The following is a 20,844-nucleotide window of genomic DNA, read 5'->3' as shown; positions in this document are numbered from 1 at the left end:
AGTGCTACTGTAGTGACGCAACAACCTGAAGCTAATGAAATCAGACTACCGATCGACAATAATCCAACAGTAAAGAAAGTTTTGAATCAAAAATGTTGTTGTCGTATCTGTTGGAACTCCTGCTACCAGTGTTGTGAACATTGCGGAGATGGAGATGGAGATTGTTGCGATTTCGACTGTGATCTCGGCGACGGTATCGGCGGCTGTTTAGATTTGTTCTCGGATGACTGATGATGAACACGACAGGAAATTATTTCAATAAGTGCTTAAAAGCCAGTAAATACAACCCGAAAGTTTCCTAATACAAGTCGTTAACTCAAACTGCATATTCGCTTGAATTAATATTTCAAAGATTGTGTAAAGAGTCTGAATGCCATCTCACAAAACAATTTCACCAAACATTGAAAAATGTTCATTATTTCTACTCATTTTTTTAAATAATTATTCATGTCAAGTTGTCAATACAAATAATCATTTTCTCTTATCTTTATTATCAACTAGAGTCAAGATTGTGATTGAATGCTGCAGTTTATTTTAGTCTACTGCCGTTCTGGTGATTCAATAGTCATTATAGTTCATTACTCAGATCACAACAACTCTTTTGTGATCTAAATTTAGTTAACAGCTGCCAAATCAGCGTATTTTTACTGAATTACTGTAACTCGATCGCCGTAGAGAACCATGTCCACGGTAAGACGTCTTCAATAATACCATAGGTTGGACTCATTCAGGGTTCTTAATTTCCAACTTTAATTCGATAGGAGGATCAGCAGTCTCAAGATATTACGATCAGCGCATCACCCCTAGCAACAACCACGGCTACCGCAGTGACGCAACAACCGGAAGCTAATGAAATCGGACAACCGATCGACACTTCAGCAAAGGAGATATTTTGCGAACACTGTTGCGAAGTCACAGTTCATCTCCTCATATGTATCAGCGGCTGTTTAGGTGCATTCCAGAATGATTGACGACGCCAAGCCCAAATCGCTGATTTTGAAAGTGTTTAAAAATGTCCAGTAATTTAAAAACCCTAATACAAGTCTCGTTAATTCGTCCATATTTCTAGATGTCAATTTCCCCTGTTTTATTTAGTTAGTAGAGTCGGAGAAAAGTTGAATGAGTAGGCTACAACTCGCATTGTTAAATATATACGTACTCCTGGCCATGTTAACTTTTTTTGGCTGGCTTTGCTGGCTAACACGCTCGAAGCGTTTCCAAGCAAAAAAAAGGGGGAAATGAGGAGACGACGTGACTATCTACTACGTAACTCCGCGGTTGTTGTAGCATCCGCATGCCAAGTGCCGAGTGGCGGTGGTGGTGGCGAAGCGTACAGAGTCACGCGGAGATCCGCGAGTGTTACAGCTGCCAGCAGCTGAGCCCCAAAAGCTTCCCCCCCCCCATACATGTACGTACGTGCGTGTTTGTTCAATCAAAACATTTCTCACAATAAAGTTAAATGACAACTTTTACAATCAACAATTTCTCTTTGGATCAAAAATAATGGAGATGAATGACTATATAATCATTTCTTTAATTTGATTCATTTCATTGAAATTCTGCAATTGCTTCATACTTTGATAAAAGTTGGTCCCGGGTGAATCGATTCATCATTTAAATACGAAAGATATCGTGATGTGTCATTCTCAATCTCTTTTTCATTTCCCCCCCCCCCATTTTCTTATGTAAATCAAACAGAATGAAAATAAAAAGAAATAAGATGTAGGTTAATGTGTAGACGATCCCCGGCGTCGCTTTTGAACTTTTGCGCCAGCACGCGAACGCTTCATTATACGTACATACTCCCGTCAAAAAATCAATAAGAAAAATAGGTCTGATTATTACTATTGCGTCCATGTTGCTGCTGCTCGTACTACATCAAAGAGAATGAGAGAGAAAACCTTGGCGGGTGGTTGGTGGGTATAACCGCGCACCATTCGTCTCTTTCGGAAACCGTCACGAAAAAAAAAAGAAAAATAAAATTCACCGCATCAATAAGGCGCGTCCCGTTTCTATCCCCGAACGAATCAAAAATCAAATATTTCAAAAATAAAAAAAGAAGCCAAACTCAACTTTGATTCCCCCGAAAATAATAATGCACATCATATCATGTCCACCAGAGGATAGCCAAATCAGCTTTTGATTCAATCACGCGGCCTTTTATATACTAAACTATAAATAATATCCATATAGAGAACACACACACACACACACGTTAGATAGACGAGAAGGGTTCGGTGAAATGGAGGAACCCCCTTGTGTGCATTTCCTTATGGAGAGAGAGAAGGTCCGTTGGCTGTGCCGAGCGGACCGATCAATAAATGATGCTCTAGATTCCCACCCACCACCACCACCAGCACCAGCCCGTTAGATACACTGGGAGTCTCTACATTGGCTGTCAAGCCAAGCGCAGAATATCTCTTCCATATCCCCTTCACCCATATTCATAAACTACACTTGATTGTTGTTGGCCATACTTAGCTCCCATGTTGTTCATCGTCTCTCGTTTGGCCACATAGCTGAAACTCATTTCGACATCCATCCGCAGTGTCGGTTCAAAATCGACCGGCGGATAAAAGCGGATGATTTTGAAAAAGAATAAAAACAGAGCTAGTGATATGCGCAGAAGAAACTCTCTACGCCAGAGCAAACATGGCGGGCGCGCTTGTGCGACTGGCTGGGCTGGTAGATATTGGGTGTAAGCGACGCGTCAAGTGTAGTTGGCCAAGCTGCTCATGTGTAGCGGCGGGTGCTGGTGGCCACAGCCCAACAGGAGCACAATTCAACGGTCCCTAGTCTAGTGTAGTAGTCGGGTCGGAGACGGGAAAGTCCTACGTACAAGCACAAAGGAGCTGCTGGATGTCCTAGCGCAGTACAATTGAATAACCAACAACTGCAGTGCATTCCTTACTGAAAGTGGTGTGTATTTTGATATCTAGTGCCAGTGGTTAACAAGAGTCGAATTAATCATCGGCGTTGTGAACTACGGACAAACCTTCAACTTTTCGGTTTAAATTTTTGGAATTCTCCCCATCAAAGGTAGATGAGTTGTTGAATGCCCATTTTTATATCCTTTCTCTCTATCTCTCTTTAAATGCCATCGGGTGATATCACGCTGTCGAGACAATCCCCACCAAAAAAAAAATAAGACGTGAAATCTCATCCACTGACATGGATTGAGAATCAAATGTATAGTAGTTGTTGCAACTTGTAGAAGGGCAAAAGGGCCAATTCCTATCTCTCCTGCTCTCCTTCTCTGTTTCTCTCTGCTTCTCTCTCTCTCACACACACGTATCGATCGTTTTTCTCGACGACGGCCCTCTGGAGTGTATGTCGACTATATACGTGGGGCGTGTCATATTGTTTTCTCTCTCTCTCTTGTTGTTGTTGTTGTTGTAGATCTAGAGGCTCAGCGTGCTGGATGAAACGCGCAAGTGATTGCTGGTGAAGAAAAAGGAGAAAACCCAATTAAACCCAAAAAGAAAATTTGATAAACCAACAAGTGCAATTTCTTTGTTTTACTGGCCAGCCTCTCCGATGACGCAATCCTAATATCTTTAAATTATCAAATTAACCCCAAAACGATTGTCACATTTAAAAACTAAACAAAAGAAGATGAAGGCCGTTCAATCGGCCATGGCCATCCGGCGCCAGCGTCGGAGGCGGGACGAAGCGTTGCGGGCCAAGGCGCGACGGGCCAGCCACCAGTCGGACCATTTGATGTTGTCGGACAGCGGCGACGCCGGGAGCATGTTGAGCTTGGACGGGGTGCACAACAACAACCACAACGGCGGTGGCAGTGGGAGCCGTTCGGCCGCTCACCGCCATCGTCAAATGATGGGCGGCATCACGACGTTTCACGTCGGAGTCGTTTTCTTTATCATGGGCCTCATGTTGCTCATTAGCGGCATCTTGCCCGGCTACGCCAACCGCCAACATCAATATTGGGAGGAGCCAAAAAATGGCGGTACCACTGGCACCACTTCGACGTCGATTTGGAACCGGGACGGAGGAAGCAATCGCAACGCCCCTCTGCTCCTGGTGACGGGATCCTTCCTGATCCTGGTGGGCATAGCCCTGGTCGTGGCCAATCGCATCGCCACTCGACGAGAGGACGAGCTCTTTTCACGCTACATTAGCCGCAAATTGGCACCGGCCCGAATGACCCACCAGCCAGTCTCTTCGCTCCTCCATCCGACGTCGGCCAGCAGCAGCAACGGTCACAAAGACGAGATGGCCGGCAGCAGTGACGACTTGCATCGAGTCATAAGCGAATCTCCTTCCTCTTCCCAGCTGCAGGAGCCTCAATGCCAATCACCCGGCCAACTCGAGTCCATCACTGAAGAATCGGAAGCCGGAGGAGGAGCCGAACGGCCGCCCAGCAAAGATGAGCTGTTCTGGACCAGCGATGTGGCACCAGTTCACCACCACCACCACCACCACCGTGGCCACCATCACCACCACAACAGCAACGCCAACAACAAAGTGTTGCACTCTGATGAGCAGGACAAATGCAATCACGACAATCACAATCATCACGTCGGTTCATCGTCAACTGGTTGACGATGACGACACAATTACATTTGCCCAATCAATTGATATTTCTCTCTATCTACTTCTTTTTATTCTCTACTCTATCTGGCCGTCCTCCATGACCTCCTATTTCTTCCCCCATCTTTATCCTATATCTTTCGACGTACATGATTAATTAAGGCTTCTACTAAATATCATTATAATGGCTGGGCGGCCAAAAGAAAACTATCGTCAATCAACTATACTTATACTATAAAACATCTCATTGATTTATGCTGCTTCTTCTTTTTAAAAAACAAGTTTCGATTTGAACAAAATTAACTCTCCAAAGTGGGAACACTAAACGACCGACACGATTCGCACAATCATTTTCCTACGTTCTCGCTACCTGCTGTTTGCCTTTTATTACCAACAATTTTTGGGTTTTTATCTTTTTTTTCTGTTCAGTAGTTGCGCGCCAAGTTTAAAAAATAGCATCCGATTTTTCGTATTTTTCGTATTCATTCGGTAGATTTCTATTTTATGACGATTGCATCACATGAGAAATTAAAAGGGGAAGGTGAACAAAAAGTCGCGGGCTTGAATTCAAATTGCAGCACAAAATCGCCTTTATTTAAAAAAGAAAATTCTGGCGGAGCTAAATTCACATTGATTTGTTTGTGCTCTCTTTAAGTTACGTCACACACAGCTCAAAACTACACGAAAAAAAAAATTAATTCATTTGAACCCAAAAAAAATTTTGGCGCAAAATTGGGAAATGAAATCAAACCGCGAACAAGTTTCAAAAAAGGACAAACAACCTAACCAAAAAACTTAAATTGCAAACACACATTTGCTCCGTTTTACGTGCTGTAGATTGACTTATAGATTGTTTTTAAACATTCAATACAATTCAAATCATCCCACTGAGACCTGACGAATTTTTGTGTTCAACTCTTAACGAATTTAATTAACAACAAACATTTCTTTCAAACTGAACGAAAAGAAAAAAAGACGAATCCAAAAAATCAAATAAAAATCAAATAAAAATCAAACAGAAATTAAAATTTTCTGAGAGAGATGTAAAAACCCAAAAATTGATGTTTCTGCCAAATTAGATGATTGGAGCCATGCCGGCTGTGGCGGTTCGGCACGAACGACAGGTTATATTATTTTGCTAAATTCATTTTTTTTCATTTGTCAAGAACCCCATTATTGATGATAATGACGACCATTTCTCTGTGTGTGTGTTTCCGCCACCCGCCCGCCACGACGAATGTTTATAGAAGCAGAGCCGCCAACAAGGAGCCGCTTTCGGTACGAGTCGTGACACGCTGTTCAGCAATGGCGTCTCCACTCACCACATCCGACGCTCATCTCGACCCGTTCGACCCAACCACCTGCCACTCGGAGTACGTCATTTACATTCAAATTACCCGCCAAAATTAAATTTCAAACTAAACAATTTCAAAAATTAATTCAGAACCGGCAGCGGATGTGCAGCTCGACGTCGTCCGTGTCGAGCATCGTGACGCCGAGCTACTTGAGTCCGGTGCCGCTGTCGTCGTCGGCCTCGACCTGCGCCACGCCCATCAACACGACGACGACGCTGACGACGCCGCGCCAGCAAATGCGTGAGCCGCTGACGGCCGAGGAGATGGCCACCGACTATTGCTGCTACGGCAAGCCGTGGCAGTTCCCGCTCCTGCACGTCATCGTCATTTCGCTCATCATGGGCATCACGCTCATGATCGTCGGACTGGTCCAGCTCAAGCCCAACGCCGATTCGGAGGCCAAAAAGTATCTCTTCCTGGGCTCGGCCGCCGTCTGCTTCGCCGTCGGTTTCATTTCGCTGGCCATCCGCGCACTCCGGCGCTACCAGTTTAGGAATAAAGGCGGAACCATCACCCTGGGGCAGTCCAGCAGGCGCAGCATTCTGAGGGACGAGTCCGGCTACAGCTTTTGCGAGCTGGACGATCACGATCGAGACACTCCCGTCGACTCGATTGCTCTTCTCCAGCAAAGGTTCTAAAAACAAATTTCCTCCAAACAAATACCAAAAAATACCAAAAAAATTTGCAATTTCTTTTTGATTTTGATTCAAATTTTTCTCTCTCTCAAGGGGGTTCGCCACTCCGTGAATGCTAAAAAATTAAAAACAAAAAATCTTCCTACCATCGCGTGAATTGTGAATCAAATCTCCATTCTTATACTCGAATAATATCGACATACTATGAAAAAGAATAACCTCCATGAATGTCTTCTGATGTGTCAACCCACACACAAAAATGTTGGGCAGTTATGCGAACCCCTCGGCGATCGACTCCGATTATTCGACTCGGAAAAATTCCAGAAAAAGAAACCGAGAGTGCCACCACCGCGTTTCTATTTTAAATTTCTCTCTCTCTCTTCCCAGTGTGAGTTTCTTTTTAAATTCTGATTCATTTAAGGGCGTGTCCAAATGTCCTGAGTAAACGATTTTCGTCAATTCGTATTTTATAACCGTGTCAGTAGAAGACAACTTCAGCATGACTCTGATAGATGAAGTGAAGTTTTAGTTTCGAAAATTTACTACCTTTACAATTGACTGTGTAAGGTTTCGTCTCAACTCGTTTTGCATTTATAATTACGTACTTTTCTGAATATAGTCCAAAAGAGATCATTTGAGTTTACGTTAGTAGTTTACATTGCCGATTATTAGACATAGCGTGTAGTTCACTCTTCCTCATATGTAGTTGAGATCAGCCGTGTGCCAAAACGTTAACTGAGCAAAATTCCCAGGACTATTTATATACAGGACTCTGAATGTGATCCACACCAAAGAAGAAAACAAAATGAAAATGAAAAAGACGATTATTCTTTCAAAAAATTTGCGGCGATTTTGACATGTCACATCTTTCGTATTTAAAAATAAAAAACATCATTCTCTTTCAAGGATTTCTACTATACATATTATACAGTATATTATACTATATTTCGATGCTCATTTTCTTCTCTCATTTGATACGTATACAAATCATTATTCGTGTGTGTTATTGTCCGATATACAATAAAAAGGAAACTTTTCTCTTTGTTTGGCCGTTCTTCTTTTATCGACCATTCATTTCGACAATGAACGACAGTCATAAGATTTTCTTTGCACTTTCGATTGTTTACCCACAGACAAAGTTGTGAGGTACAAATCCGGGCCACAGACGTTCTATGCACCGTGACTGAGTCAACAAAAAACTTCAAGAGAAAACAGTTCCAGTCAAAATGCCTAGCTCAGGAATAATCCTACTCCGTAATGTGTCACGCAATAATCAATGCCACCAAACAGTCGAAAAGGAAGAATAGAGATGAATTTGTCCTACCTTTATGCCTGGGAAATACGGCCAGGCATCCATCCACAGGTGCTCCATCCATCCGCTGAAAAGTTGAATCCACCAGGGTGAGATCCTCGTGGGGGGGACGTCCTCGTGAATACACCCACACTCACATGGGTGTACACGAGGACATTTGAAGATGGGGGAAGAAGAGAACCGGACAGCATCGGTGGTTTCTCCAATCCAATGGGATGTAGTTTATCTAAATAAAAAATATAAAATGGGTTACGAAAAACTAACAGAAATAAGTAAGGAAAAGTTGAAAGTAGATAGTGGGTAAACCCTGAATAAAACAGGAGGATTGCAAGTTCCCATGTGATACACACTGCACTTATGCAAGTCATGCATCATTAAAATATCTATTGGCAGGTCGCAGGAATGAAAGTGACACAAATCGTTATCCTGGTGATGACACAGAGATTGCTACTTGCTGGTGACAGCGGTCAATACCAAGTTCACAAGCAACACTTGCATATTGTGTTGTTAGCAACTTTTTATGATGGCTGGCCCAGGCCTGCACAATGGGAAGGTTAAATATAATGCAAACAAACTACCAGGCATGGGCTTACATGATAAATGCTAGGAAACTAACATTTCACAAATTTTGGAACAGTTTTCTAAGCTCTCACAATCTTTGTATAACTCAGTTTTATTTACCCGCCAAACAGCATGGAGTGTGTATACTCTAGAAAGAGCTGCTAATTGCTAGAGTTGGCACGATGATCACATTTTTTTCACTTAATTTGTTGTGCCATTTTTCGTGTGTGAACACGTGCTGTACACGTTTCCAAAGAAATGAGCGTTTCGTTTTCTTTGTAATCTTGAACTTTGTGTCTTTTTCTTTTTTCCATGCTTTTTCGAAACTTGCAAACAAAAGAAAGCAGACGACACTAATTTTCTAATTATCAATACTTAAGATATCGATTGAAATTAAAAAATCGACCCCCCATTAATTCAAACCGATAAAAAACGATCAAAGCGGTTTTTCTCACTCATGTCGGGAAATCCTCTGAACGGATCGGGATCATCACAGTATCTATTAGTTCGTCTCAACAAGTTAATACCACAGTAAAAAATAAAAGTTAAAACTTTTGCCTGAAAATCGCAGATAATTACTTTTAGACCGATACAATAAGACCCTCCAGAACCCTCTTGAAAGCCAAGTTGGTGATGATGCGTTCAAGGTCCTTGTGTGACTTGGTCGCAAATCGTTTCCTACATTCTGCTGTCAAATTGACGTGTAATCATCCAATTAATGTAGTAACCACCGCGATTCAAATAGTATAAAACAAGGCAGAAAATGGATTCAGAATTTGAATGAAATGTATTTTCTATTTTGCATCAACATATTGACCGAACGAAAAACGACCGGAGTTGGGTCTATCGTCTACCGTAGCCGGACATCATGGGTGTCGGAGCCACATCCATAGATGGATGGAATTGTGGATAATGCATAATGGATTTAACTGGAGCAGTCGGAGCAGGGTATTGAGGAACGGGAGCAGGGTAAGACGAAATGGCGTAGGGGGGATATGCAGGATATGAAGGAGCGGGAGCGCTGTAAGTTGGTGCAGCGTAAGCAGGAGCTGGGGCATAGGTAGGTGCATAAGTGGTAGGGGCATAAGTGGTAGGGGCATAGGTAGAAGGAGCATAAGTGGTAGTTTCGTAGCTAGGAGCTGGTGCGTAATAAGGAGCCGGAGCTGGAGCGACGTAAGGTACTTTTACGTAGTGAACCGACGTTTTCGTGTGTACGTATGGTGCTTTGAGTGGTGCCTTGTAAGGAGCCGGTGTGCTGTAAGCCGGTGGAGTGTAAGCCGGAGGAGTGTAGGCCGGAGGAGTGTACGCCGGGGGAGTGTAAGCTGGTGGGCTGTACGCTGGTGGGCTGTAAGCAGGTGGGCTGTATGGAGCAGGAGTAGTAGTATAAACGGGAGCCGGAGTAGTGTAAACCGGTGTAGTAGTAGCTGGTGTAGTGGTAGTATACTCTGTAGTGTAAACCGGTGTAGTAGTGGTGTAGACGGGTGTAGTAGTAGTGTAAACTGGTGTTGTGGTAGTGTAAGCCGGTGTAGTGGTAGTGTAAGCCGGTGTAGTGGTAGTGTACTCGGTCGTATAAATGGGTGTAGTAGTAGTGTAAACGGGTGTAGTAGTAGTGTAAACCGGTGTAGTGGTAGTGTAAACTGGTGTAGTGGTATTGTAAGCCGGTGTAGTTGTAGTGTACTCGGTCGTATAAACGGGTGTAGTAGTAGTGTAGACGGGGGTAGTTGTTGTGTAGACCGGAGTAGTGGTAGTGTACTCGGTCGTGGAAACGGGTGTAGTGGTGGTATACTCTGTGGTGTAAGCTGGTGTAGTTGTAGTATAAACTGGAGCCTCTGTAGTGTAGATTGGAGCGGGTGGCGCCGGAGTGTAAGATGGTACCGGAGCATAGGTCTCGCCCTTCTCGTAAGACACGTTAGCCAGATGACCGTAAGGTCCCGATTCGTAAGTGACCACCTGGGTCTTGCCATCCGGAAGAAGAGTTTTGTACTCTCCTACTGCCGTGTATTCAACTCCATTGATGGTTTCCTTCTTGGATTGTTTGTTACCGTAATAGTCGTCGATGGCGTACTCGTAGTTGACTATTTGTTTCTGTTATTCCACACAATTTTGACATTTTCAATTTCGAGATAATAAGAATGAAAAGTGGAATTAATCTAATTATTACCAGTGTGTAACCGTCGCCTGGTGGGGAAGTATCTCCGGTGACTACGTAACTGGCCGCCGGAGTGTAGTCGGATCCGCACCAGCTCAAGGTGATAGTGGCGCAAAGCAGAGCAAGGTGCAGATAGCTTTTCAATTGTATTCCGTACATCCTAATTTAATATATTCAATCGAAATAATATTAATTAAATAGGTTTGTGTTTTCACCAATAAAATAATGTTAATTAACTTACTTGTTTTGTTATCAACTGCTGATGATCGAGAGGAGTGAAAAGTACTTAATGTTACTCTGATGGATTGCTGATGACAGAATATACTTTTCTATCGTCCGGTGCGAGCCTTATATAGTCAATCTATAATTAAAACGTATTTGCGTATCTATTGACCTTGAGCGCTTGGCGATTTACTTTCATCTGTCGACGTTGGTGCAATGACAATCCGGTGGCGTATTAATCGGCCAATTATTTTCAGACATCCAGCAGGTATAACAAAAGGCATTTCTCCGAACTCTTTTCCCCCCCATCAAGTGCGATAATATTACCATGATATTACGATCATTTTGCGAGTGTCAGGTATATATAGGTGAGGGGACTATACTTGTATATTCAAGACGAGTTGTTTATTTGAGTCCCAGATAATATAGGAATATGTATGGAAGACTAATATCAACCGAAACGTTGCTGCTGATACAAAAAGAAACTTATCGCAGATTATGTTACGCAAATAAAATAAGAGGAATTTTTATAAATAAGAGCATCGATCGACCAGGTAATCGGAGCTGCAGTGTAATAGCAAAAGTAGCTACACCAAGATTATTAAAAAAAAAGGAACAATGGCAAAGAATGGTTTATTGGCAATAGAACGTTGGTTTATATGTACCCTATTACATTTCTTGGAAGTTTAGAAAATTTGTATCATCCCAATTCAATTTTCCAAACAATGCACAAATGCGTGTTAAGCCAAAAAATCGGCTGCTCCGAAGGCGATGGTTAAAGGACAGTGCTCACGAGCCAGGACCGAGTACACTTGATTGGAATGGACTTTTAATTGTTCCTCCTTGGATTTGCCACTCCAGCAATGGACGCCGTAACTTCCGTTGGTGACCTGGGCCAGTCTATCCGGGGTGGCGTCACCAAACAGGATCTCCCATCCGTTGTTTGAAATTGGCGCGAAATTGTAGTGCGGCAAAATATGGACGTCGGTGCAGTTGTTGGAGTTGGGCTGGCCGCGTTTGACTCCGCACTTCCGGCTCATGATGTTGCTGATCATGGACGGTCCGTGCCACATGTATTCGTTGGGATCGTAATACTTGACTAGCCGCTGGATCATTTCATCGATCAGCCAATGGCCGCGCTCCAGGTGCAAAACGGAATTGGACAACAATTTCATCTCCTCCGTTTCAAACAGGAAAAAATTCCGCAACAGTTTCTCATCCAGCGATTTCAGCGTGATGATGTCCAGGTCCATGTACATGCCGCCACCTTTGAGCAGAGTTAATACGCGGATGTAATCCGACAGGTGGACGATGTTGTACATACTCTTCCGCCATTCTCCCTCGGTGTACCATCCATCCAGCGGAGTTTTGGAGAAATAGGATCGAGGATCGACCATGACGATCGACACGTTCGGGTAATTTTGAAGGACTTCCAGCCAGGGACTGGAATAATCCAGTCGATCGGCCGTCATGAAAACTTGAATGGGCCGGCCGGGATTGTTTTTGGCCGCCGATTCGACCGTGCAAGTTTGACGCAATCCCAAATCGCTCCTGCCGCTCGTCTCGTGGAAAAAGATGCGCCGATTGAAATCGCCACGCTCCGTTTCACCGCCCGGAAGCCACTTGATGATGCGGATTTTCAATCCGAGCTCGCGGGCGTAAATCTGCTCATCTCGGCCAGCACCTGTGGTGAGCATCAGGAGGAAGTAGAGGAACGCCACTAGCAAGGAGACGGTCAGGATGTTCTTGACTTTCCGGTGACGCCAAATGCAACTGAGGTAGGCGAATCCTTCAACCGAGCCGAGCTACACAATTCGTTTGGTTTAAAACATAGAACTGATCAAGCCTGAGACTAATAAACACACAAGAAACGAACTAAAACGCAAGGATCTCTACCAGAAAATATGAAATCTAACAAAAGAAATGTCTAATCTACTCCTAGTGGGTAAATGATAAGCTACTGATTACGAGCAATGAGACAATTGAATTGACGTTTCAATTTGACGCTATTGATCGCCAAGTAAGGCCACATAGTTGCCACGGTCGATCTTAACACTAGACTATCCCTAACAGTAGCCCTGGTTGGCCGCATGTTTTCGGCCTGCGACAATTCCTACATGGTTGGCACAAGTCAAGAAAGAGAGAAAAAAAGAAAAGTATTGAATTTAAATCGGACACTCGTCGACTTGTTTCCTGATTTTTTAAACTTACCGCCAAATTGTTGAATGTCCAACGTCCCATTTTTTGTGACCGACCAGCTGCCGACTCCAAGGCGAACTGAATGTTTTATTTCTTCTGTACGTGGCAAATCGAATGTTGAAGGGATACACATTCAATTTTCCAGTTGGGGGCTATTTATTTTTGTTAATGTCTATCCAGGTCAATGCCCACAAGCCAAAACTGAATTTTAATCAACAAACTGTCAAACAGCTGTCAAATGTGATGGATCCTGACTCGGCCCTTTTTCACTCAAAAAGGGAAAAAGGTATACAGCCTTCTTCTTAACTGTTAAATGTCGCAGTGGATAATATAAGAGTCAACAAGTTTTTCTCAACTACGGGAATTTGAAAAAATAAGCGGGAAAAGTCCAATTTCATTTCGTCTATTTGTATTTGAAAATTCCAATGAGTCACACAGGTAACAAACATTAGAACTATTCTTCAATGTGCAGATTAGGTAATTCCGCCTGCCTCCTATATTCTTTTAAATAAGCTTCACGTTGACCCAAAATGTTGAGGATTTGAGTCAAGTGGCATCCGAATAGAAGCGCCAACTTGCGCAAACTTTTACCGTTCGATCGGAGCTGGATCACCTGAATCCGTTCGTCGAAACTTAGTCGTCGTTGATTGTTCCCATTGGCTGTATAAGTGGTCGTCATTCCATTAGTTCCAGTCATGGCCGTAGTGGCCGATCCGGATGATCCAGCACCTGTTCCCATGGCGGATGAAATTGGTGACGGAGTAAAAGTACCAGGTGAGATTGAAGCACTAAAAATCCTCGTAAAAATCGATGGTGTCAGGGATCCTCCCATGACAACAACAGCGTGATTTCGTTGCTCAATGGAAGAATCGGATGAAGAATTCGGCTCAATTTCTTGTTGGATGGATGCAATGGATGCTAGTGGAGCTGGTGGATTCGGTGATGGAGGTGTCGGACTGCAGGACCCTCCAAGTGATTGTTGTGACGTCATGATTGTGTTAGGACTTTTTTGATTCGCCGAGTTCTAAAAACAACAAAATAACCGATGGAAGATTTTTTCAAAAATGTGCGACCACAAGCAACTCCTCCCAATCAACGACTAACTAAATGCGCGACACTCGGAATTGTATTCACTGAATATCGGACGTATGTAAGACGTCTACGTGCTGGTCTCAATCAAAGCAATTATCTGGAAACGATTTGAAAATATTTAAAAAGAGAAATATAGAAATCCACCCATGGAATGACATTTGATTTCGGTGACGATCGAACAACGACTGCTCATTGTCAGAATATATGTGACTGCTCAAAAGTAATAGAAAAGAATTGAATATACCGACCAACGACGTCGACTAGAACATCTTTCCTCTTTTCGGCATTTTCTCTTGTGCTGATGACCATTTTTTCCTTTGAAGCGGATGACTCTCCTTCCGGAATTGTTTCGGTTGTGGCTGGACATTCCGTCGTTTTGGAAAATTCAAAAAGACTCGCATTTTCCACTACACCCTGGATGATTTCTTGATCTCTGGTCGAGAAGAATTGCCAAGTGCCATTGAGGCTTCTGCTGTTGATGCGGTGCATAAGGGCGATCCCGATCCCGATGGGCAGCACGTCGTAGGCGCGGCTGGCATTGACAAAAGGTCGTTGCAAACGGCAGGCGACTTCCAAATCGTACTTGAGCATGAAATATGTTAATTCTTCCGCCATCCGCTTTTTAACTGCCATTTTCTCTTGTTTGACGCTCTCAAAATCCTCCAGATCCTTCATCGTAATTTTCGATCCTCTTCTTCGGGCTTTGGTTACGACGCTGTCGATTTCACTGGCCCTCAACTTCTTGAAAGACAAGTAGAATTTCTCCATCTTCCAATGGGTGTCGTCGTATTCTCCACCTGTGCCCTTCATCGTTAAAAATCCATTTCCGGGTTGATTGTTGTACGGCTGAAGCCGGATGGAAAAATTGGTGTAGTCGAGTTTGAAAAATATCTCCGTGAAGGCGTTTATTCCGGTCAGAATCTTGTCGTCAATTTCTCTTCCGGCGTCGATTTGTCGCAGTCGTTTGGTGACGTCTCGGATCAGTAAAATGCGTTGGAGACTCGGGATTTTAGTGACGTCGATGGGATCGTTCATGTTTGACCATCGCGTTCGATTTTGCCACTGGCCGAATACCATCATTCCAACTTTCCCGCCTTTTTGAAATGTGGCGCTATTTTGATTTAAATACGAGTTCATTTTCGTAGCGACTGCGTCGTGTCTCCATCGGAAAACTTGGTCGTGAGCTTGGCTCTCCGTTTCCAGCAATGAATCCCATGTTATGACTTCATCACTCGAGTCTTGTTCCAGCAGGGGACACAGGTCGATGGTTATGTCATTGTCTGGAAGGTTTGCTGCCATCTCGTTTAATATCCGACTGATTTCAATTCAGTTCAAGGATTGTGTCAACGATACGCTGACGTAATTTCACTATCACAAAGTTTTCTTACCTTTGTGTTGAGTTGGCACTTGGGGAAATGACGTTTTGCAACTTTGATTATTGTTTAGGTTTCTGTGGTTTCTCTACAAATAAAAAAAGTGCGGAGCGCAAAAGGGTTTTTCCAATGAAAAGTTGTTATTGTGCAACGTCACGCAGTAGCCGCTCGTGACGTCACGCCGTTATCGACATTTCGCTTTGATCCCGTCACGAAAATCGTTCCCACCGCTGTCACAAACAGAATCGGAAAATCACGTCTAAACAAGCATCTAGAGAGCAAAACTAAAATCGGAACCACTACGCCACAATCACCCGTGTTAGTTGTTACTGACAAGGTCCCGATACCCACAAAAAACGCTTGACAAGCCGGGAATTGCCCATTAAATTGTGACATGTTGAATAAAGAATATCGCATCATGTATGTATACGACAAGTGTATTTGATGTGTACAAATTAAAAAAAAAATACAATATAGATAATTGGTTGCTAAACTTAAAATTCTTAAATTATTTGGTCACAGAATCATTTAGTTGATTGATAAATCGTCGGACAAATCTCATTAAATGTTATATTAGCGGATTGATTTCTATATGGGCGGCGGTGGCGCTCCGAAATGGTCGTAAAGTAATTGAATCAAATCCGAATGGGTCCACATTTTCTCTGATTTGTCCGATTCTTTAAATGCTGCGATGATTTCATCAAGAAATTCTTTCCTGGACGCGGGTTTCGACTGGAACAGACAAGAAAAGAATACCCACCGGTAATCATTTCCTCTTTTCTTGTTTAATAGGTGATTGAAGGCGATCCCGATCCCGATGGGCAACGAGTCCAACCGCTGGCTGTTGTTGACAAACGGCCGTTGCAAACGGCGGGCAATTTCAAAATCGTAAATCAACATGAAGAAAGTCAATTGCTCGGCCATTCTCATTTTGGCATCGTCGTCGTAATCATAGTTTTCGCTTATTATGTCATCTGACGTAATTCGTTTACCCATTTGACGGGCTCTGGTCACAATCGAATCAATCGACTGGGCGCTCAATTTTCCAAAACATTCAAATTCTTCAATTTGTTTGTGCAAATCCTTGAAAGTTCCGCACACGGGTCCCTGCATGGTTAACAAGGCGTTACCCGGCTGGTCTTTGGTTGGATTCAACCCGAGTGAAAATTGGACGCCATCCAAGTTGAAATAGATTTCTGTCGACGAGTTATTGCCAGTGAGTAACTTGTCGTCGATTTCTCTCGATTCGTCCATTTCTCTTAAACGTTGGGTGATGTCACGAATCAGGAGGATGCGATGGAGACTCGACATTCCGGTGACGTCAATCGGCTCTTGTGAATTCGACCATTTCGTCTGTAATTTTTCCTTGATCTCATCTGCTGTTATTAGTACTCTTGTCAAAGTTGTCGTCTGATTTAGGTTGAAATTCTTTTGGTCTTGGCTCCGCCACCGGAAAACATTTTCATGGGCAACGTCTTCGTTAAAGTCTTGGTGATAAATGGGAGACAGATCGATCGTTATCGCGTTATTCCCGATTTGGTTGGACCACATCCTTTGAATAAGATAACATTCACCGTTTCCAAGTGCTCACCAACTTAATAATACAACGATGACAAACGTCTAATTTATTATTCACTTGTATATCGGGTGGATGAGCGAATTTCACCGAGTAGTGTGACATACTGATAATCCCGTGGCCTATTAACTATATAACTGTTGCCTGTGTGGAGGTGAAAAAAACCATTTTATCTCATTTGAGAGAAAGATAAAAAACAATCAGATAAGCCAGTGGAATTTATCTGTGCACATATACGCTGTGCTGCTGGCACAGCACCAAATAAGGCGACCATATAAAACTAAAACTTTTTATTCCGCTTTGAAAGTTTGGACTGCTGCTAGCTGCTCTTCCGAGAATTTATAGACACACTACACAACTGTTGCGGGATAAATAATTTCACTACAAGAAATTGTAAAATACATTCACGCCAACTGTCAAAAACTATGGGCTCTTATTGCGCACTTGTTATTGATGAAATAGCTATAGGCGAAAACTTTGGTGACATGGACAAACGGCATTATATTGCGCAATCTTTTGGCTGGAGTTTCCAAAGTCCAACAATTGTGAAGGCCACCAACTCCTTTAGACTAGTTTATCGCCTCAAGTTAAACACAAGTAAAACCAGAGGTCGCCTTTATACCGAAACTATCCAAGCTAGACTTTAAGCCACGCCCTATAGACGCTATATTAATAGTTTGCCGATATGATTATAAGAATGTGGAGAAATACTTTTATTCACCGGAATTTTTATTTCAACAAGGAAATGGTGATAGACCTACACTAATCAAAATTATGACACGAAATCGTTGGCTCTGGCGACGGTGATTGGACAGTGTTCACGGGCGAGGACGGCGTAAATTTGATTGGATTGGAGATCCAGCGGATGTCCAACGGATTTGCCACCCCAGCAGTGGACGCCGTAACTGCCGTTCTTGATCTCAGCCAGATTTTCGGGAGTGGCGTCGCTGAACAGCGTCTCCCATTCCGTGTTTGAAATTGGCGCGAAATTGTAGTGCGGCAGAAGACGGACGTCGGTGCAGTTGTTGGAGTTGGGCTGGCCGCGTTTGACCCCGCAGAATTTGCTCATGATGTTGCTGATCATGGACGGGCCGTGCCACATGTAGTCGTCGACGTCGTAATATTTGACTAGTCGATGGATCATTTCCTCGATGAGCCGGTGGCCGCGCTCCAGGTGCAAAACGGAATTGGACAACAATTTCATCTCGGCCGTTTCGATGTTGAAAAAGTTCCACAGCAATTTCTCGTCGAACGGTTTCAGACTGACAAAGTCCAGGTCCATGTACATGCCGCCTCCTTTGAGCAGAGTTAATACGCGGATGTAATCCGACAGGTGGACGATGTTGTAGATGCTGGTCCGCCATTCTCCTTCGTTGTACCAATCGGCCAGCGGAGTGTTGGCAAAGTAAAGCCGAGGCTCGACCAACACGATCGACACTTGCGGGTAAGTTTGAAGGATTTCCAGCCAGGGACTGGAATAATCCAGTCGATCGGCCGTCATGAAAACTTGAATGGGCCGGCCGGGATTGTTTTTGGCCGCCGATTCGACCGTGCAAGTTTGACGCAATCCCAAATCGCTCCTGCCGCTCGTCTCGTGGAAAAAGATGCGCCGATTGAAATCGCCACGCTCCGTTTCGCCGCCCGGAAGCCACTTGATGATGCGGATTTTCAATCCGAGCTCGCGGGCGTAAATCTGCTCATCTCGACCGCCGCTACTGAACATCAAAACGAAGAGGATGGCCACTAGGACAAGACAAATCAGGACGTTCTTTAATTTCCAGTTGGTGCAAATGCCATAGCGATAGGTAATGTCATCAAACATAAGTTGGACATCCTATACAAACACAATAAATCAAATTAGTTTTGAGCTATCAAATTTAAAATCAAATGATTTCCACTTACGTTCCAATTGTTGAACGCTCTTTTAAAGCCTTTGTGGGTCTTGTCGCTCATTTTTAAGTTGTAATTAATTTAATTCGCGAATAAAATATCCTTTTGATGATCTAAATTTTTCACAGATGCATCGCACCAATACACCGACGAGCTGCAGACACCGAAGCAAACTGAACTGACGTGGCATAACACAACAAAGCAACGATGTACCTACAATTGTACACGTATGCATCTCGTCCTATGCAATCAAAATCTAATTTCTATTTTCCGTACAGCCGAGAACATACTTCTCGAAGCTGTCCATCAAGGTTAATGCCCTGTGGGGGTCAGATCTGAGTTCAATTAACTAACCTTCAAATTGTGACGTTGATGGATAGAGTTGATGGGCATATCTACCTGCAATTTCACTTTCCCCTTGACGGTTTCCTCCTTGTGAAACATTTTTTCGCAGTTAACTTAACTAGAAGAAAGATTGACGAATGTTAAATTTAATACCCATGTATTCCTATTCGTGTAATAAAACACGGACTACAAAAGTAGGACACAATTTAATATCATCCCGCAAACCCATCCGCCCCGAATGGATCGAAAAACAAAAGACACTTGAAAACAATTGCGAAATTCGTCAAGGAAAAAATCAGAAATTTAGTCATATTATTTGAGTAAACCAATACAGTTTCAAGCCAACATGAATAACAATTTTTATTTGCCAAAATTTCCACACAGCGGCCAACCAGTGGTGCTGCTGCAGAAGGCCGTCAAGCTGGTGGTCGTGGTCGTGGTCGTGTAACTGGTGACGGTCGACACGGCCAATTGAAGTAAAAAACGATCGGGACCTCCTTCAGGTGCGGAGAAACCAGATTCAATTACCAATGGGACAGCTGTACCGGAAGATTTGGGAAGCACTTGAACAACTTCCGCAACTGGATCGTTACTGCTGGCCCTTTTATAAGAATTAAATTACAATTTAGGATATCAAATAGACGATTTATAATGAAAACTAACTTCTTCTCGATAGGCAGGAAGGCCGTTTGCCCGTTGTGGACCTCCTCGTCGTTGTAAAAGAGTCCGCGCCGGTTGCGACCGGAAGACTGGGCCTCGTCGTAGAATAGACCGCGGCGACGACGGCCGATGGTGCAGGTGGTCAGAGCAGCCGTCGACGTTGTACAGGTGGTGCTGGTGCTCACAGTCGAAGTGACTGTCGTGGTTCCCACGTAGAGGAACCGCTGCGGTTCGCCGCCATCGACTGGTGACGTGGCGTAAACGGAAGAAATCACAGCCAATAACAAGAGGCAAACAATTTCACAGCGCATCTTTGAATTTGATCTTTCTGGTTGCGAAGTTTCAATTCAAATATTAGTCGTTTACGTTAATAACTGGCTCTTTATATAGGGTCTGTTCTATCGTGTCATCTCGATCAGCTTTAGGCGCCAAAAATAAATTAAAAGTCCAAATCAAATCATCAAAACGTTTGAGTATTCTATTTCTCGGCCAATCGTATGCAAGCAATCCAGGTAAACCACACTCCGCCTTATTCGCCAAATAGGTGGGATTAAAGTACAAACATTAAGTTTACGTCGCCCAGAAGGTAGAATCGAACTACTCTGACGCTAATCAGCTACAGGTAACTTCATTTTAACTTTTGAAGCCTGCACCCCGGACCACCGAAGATCATCTAGGCACTTAAGTTATGTTTTATCAAGCTTTATATACCCCCCTAATATAAACAACAATAGCGTTGATAAAACTCGAGACACTTTTACCAGTCGTAAACGATTTCTATTGACTAATCATTTCATTTGGTAACATTTATCAAATGTTTTTGATTGTATCGACAGTGTTCATGAATCAAAAATGTCGACATGAGAAATCCTACACGACCGAGACGATTTATCACGATATTTTGTCACTCACGCTTGACTAGTT

General features: G+C 43.3%; 5 protein-coding genes and 1 long non-coding RNA gene across 11 annotated transcripts; 2 read left to right on the top strand and 4 right to left on the bottom strand.

Annotated features, from left to right (window-relative positions):
* The first annotated feature begins 533 nt into the window (after positions 1 to 533).
* LOC124197562 lies at positions 534 to 1,062 on the top strand. Its single transcript, XR_006876238.1, has 2 exons — positions 534 to 690; positions 762 to 1,062. It is a non-coding gene; the product is annotated as an uncharacterized LOC124197562 (long non-coding RNA).
* Positions 1,063 to 2,666: 1,604 nt separating this feature from the next.
* Positions 2,667 to 7,584, top strand: LOC124197544. Of its 2 annotated transcripts, XM_046593072.1 has the most exons (5): positions 2,667 to 3,039; positions 5,631 to 5,675; positions 5,799 to 5,924; positions 5,996 to 6,537; positions 6,635 to 7,584. In XM_046593072.1, the coding sequence occupies exons 2-5, from the start codon at positions 5,631 to 5,633 to the stop codon at positions 6,651 to 6,653; spliced, it is 732 nt and encodes a 243-aa protein (XP_046449028.1). In that variant the 5' UTR covers positions 2,667 to 3,039; the 3' UTR covers positions 6,654 to 7,584. The 2 variants fall into 2 exon arrangements, with proteins under 2 accessions (XP_046449028.1, XP_046449027.1); XM_046593071.1 differs by lacking the exons at positions 5,631 to 5,675; positions 5,799 to 5,924; positions 5,996 to 6,537; positions 6,635 to 7,584 and adding an exon at positions 3,400 to 5,444 and having other exon boundaries at positions 2,706 to 3,039.
* A 1,598-nt stretch (positions 7,585 to 9,182) lies between these two features.
* On the bottom strand, positions 9,183 to 10,886 carry LOC124197534 (DNA-directed RNA polymerase II subunit RPB1-like). Its single transcript, XM_046593051.1, has 3 exons — positions 10,805 to 10,886; positions 10,576 to 10,723; positions 9,183 to 10,499 (listed from the first exon to the last, which is right to left on the bottom strand). Exons 2-3 carry the CDS (start codon positions 10,720 to 10,722, stop codon positions 9,258 to 9,260), a joined length of 1,389 nt encoding a protein of 462 aa, XP_046449007.1. The 5' UTR covers position 10,723; positions 10,805 to 10,886; the 3' UTR covers positions 9,183 to 9,257.
* A 518-nt stretch (positions 10,887 to 11,404) lies between these two features.
* LOC124197537 (lactosylceramide 4-alpha-galactosyltransferase-like) lies at positions 11,405 to 19,098 on the bottom strand. 4 transcript variants are annotated; one of them, XM_046593055.1, is made up of 3 exons: positions 18,928 to 19,098; positions 18,733 to 18,859; positions 11,405 to 12,463 (listed from the first exon to the last, which is right to left on the bottom strand). In XM_046593055.1, exons 1-3 carry the CDS (start codon positions 18,976 to 18,978, stop codon positions 11,526 to 11,528), a joined length of 1,116 nt encoding a protein of 371 aa, XP_046449011.1. In that variant the 5' UTR covers positions 18,979 to 19,098; the 3' UTR covers positions 11,405 to 11,525. The 4 variants fall into 4 exon arrangements, with proteins under 4 accessions (XP_046449011.1, XP_046449014.1, XP_046449013.1 ...); XM_046593058.1 differs by lacking the exons at positions 18,733 to 18,859; positions 18,928 to 19,098 and adding exons at positions 12,754 to 12,898; positions 12,997 to 13,093 and having other exon boundaries at positions 11,405 to 12,590; XM_046593057.1 differs by lacking the exons at positions 18,733 to 18,859; positions 18,928 to 19,098 and adding an exon at positions 12,997 to 13,080 and having other exon boundaries at positions 11,405 to 12,590.
* Positions 13,382 to 15,487, bottom strand: LOC124197540. Of its 2 annotated transcripts, XM_046593061.1 has the most exons (3): positions 15,465 to 15,487; positions 14,321 to 15,391; positions 13,382 to 14,173 (listed from the first exon to the last, which is right to left on the bottom strand). In XM_046593061.1, exons 2-3 carry the CDS (start codon positions 15,373 to 15,375, stop codon positions 14,170 to 14,172), a joined length of 1,059 nt encoding a protein of 352 aa, XP_046449017.1. In that variant the 5' UTR covers positions 15,376 to 15,391; positions 15,465 to 15,487; the 3' UTR covers positions 13,382 to 14,169. The 2 variants fall into 2 exon arrangements, with proteins under 2 accessions (XP_046449017.1, XP_046449016.1); XM_046593060.1 differs by lacking the exon at positions 15,465 to 15,487 and having other exon boundaries at positions 13,382 to 14,008; positions 14,321 to 15,375.
* A 302-nt stretch (positions 19,099 to 19,400) lies between the features above and the next one.
* LOC124197547 lies at positions 19,401 to 20,269 on the bottom strand. Its single transcript, XM_046593075.1, has 2 exons — positions 19,924 to 20,269; positions 19,401 to 19,861 (listed from the first exon to the last, which is right to left on the bottom strand). Exons 1-2 carry the CDS (start codon positions 20,229 to 20,231, stop codon positions 19,621 to 19,623), a joined length of 549 nt encoding a protein of 182 aa, XP_046449031.1. The 5' UTR covers positions 20,232 to 20,269; the 3' UTR covers positions 19,401 to 19,620.
* Between the last annotated feature and the right edge of the window lie 575 nt (positions 20,270 to 20,844).

Source organism: Daphnia pulex, chromosome 7 (assembly GCF_021134715.1).
Source record: "Daphnia pulex isolate KAP4 chromosome 7, ASM2113471v1".
NCBI lineage: Eukaryota > Metazoa > Arthropoda > Branchiopoda > Diplostraca > Daphniidae > Daphnia > Daphnia pulex.
The sequence above is the reverse complement of the archived record's forward strand: the minus strand, read 5'-3'. Positions and strand labels throughout refer to the sequence as shown.

Excerpts from the sequence above, each read along its gene's own strand:
- LOC124197544 (XM_046593071.1), top strand. The coding sequence starts at position 3,616 with ATGAAGGCCGTTCAATCGGCCATGGCCATCCGGCGCCAGCGTCGGAGG.
- LOC124197534 (XM_046593051.1), bottom strand. The coding sequence starts at position 10,722 with ATGTACGGAATACAATTGAAAAGCTATCTGCACCTTGCTCTGCTTTGC. Across the intron at positions 10,500-10,575 it reads CAGGCGACGGTTACACACTG|AAACAAATAGTCAACTACGA; the intron begins GTAATAATTAGA and ends GTGGAATAACAG.
- LOC124197540 (XM_046593060.1), bottom strand. The coding sequence starts at position 15,375 with ATGGCAGCAAACCTTCCAGACAATGACATAACCATCGACCTGTGTCCC. Across the intron at positions 14,009-14,320 it reads CTAGTCGACGTCGTTGGTCG|AACTCGGCGAATCAAAAAAG; the intron begins GTATATTCAATT and ends TGTTGTTTTTAG.
- LOC124197537 (XM_046593055.1), bottom strand. The coding sequence starts at position 18,978 with ATGAGCGACAAGACCCACAAAGGCTTTAAAAGAGCGTTCAACAATTGG. Across the intron at positions 18,860-18,927 it reads GAGCGTTCAACAATTGGAAC|GATGTCCAACTTATGTTTGA; the intron begins GTAAGTGGAAAT and ends GTGTTTGTATAG. Across the intron at positions 12,464-18,732 it reads TTTGATGTTCAGTAGCGGCG|GCCGAGATGAGCAGATTTAC; the intron begins GTCGAGATGAGC and ends CCACAGGTGCTG.
- LOC124197547 (XM_046593075.1), bottom strand. The coding sequence starts at position 20,231 with ATGCGCTGTGAAATTGTTTGCCTCTTGTTATTGGCTGTGATTTCTTCC. Across the intron at positions 19,862-19,923 it reads TTCCTGCCTATCGAGAAGAA|GGCCAGCAGTAACGATCCAG; the intron begins GTTAGTTTTCAT and ends TTCTTATAAAAG.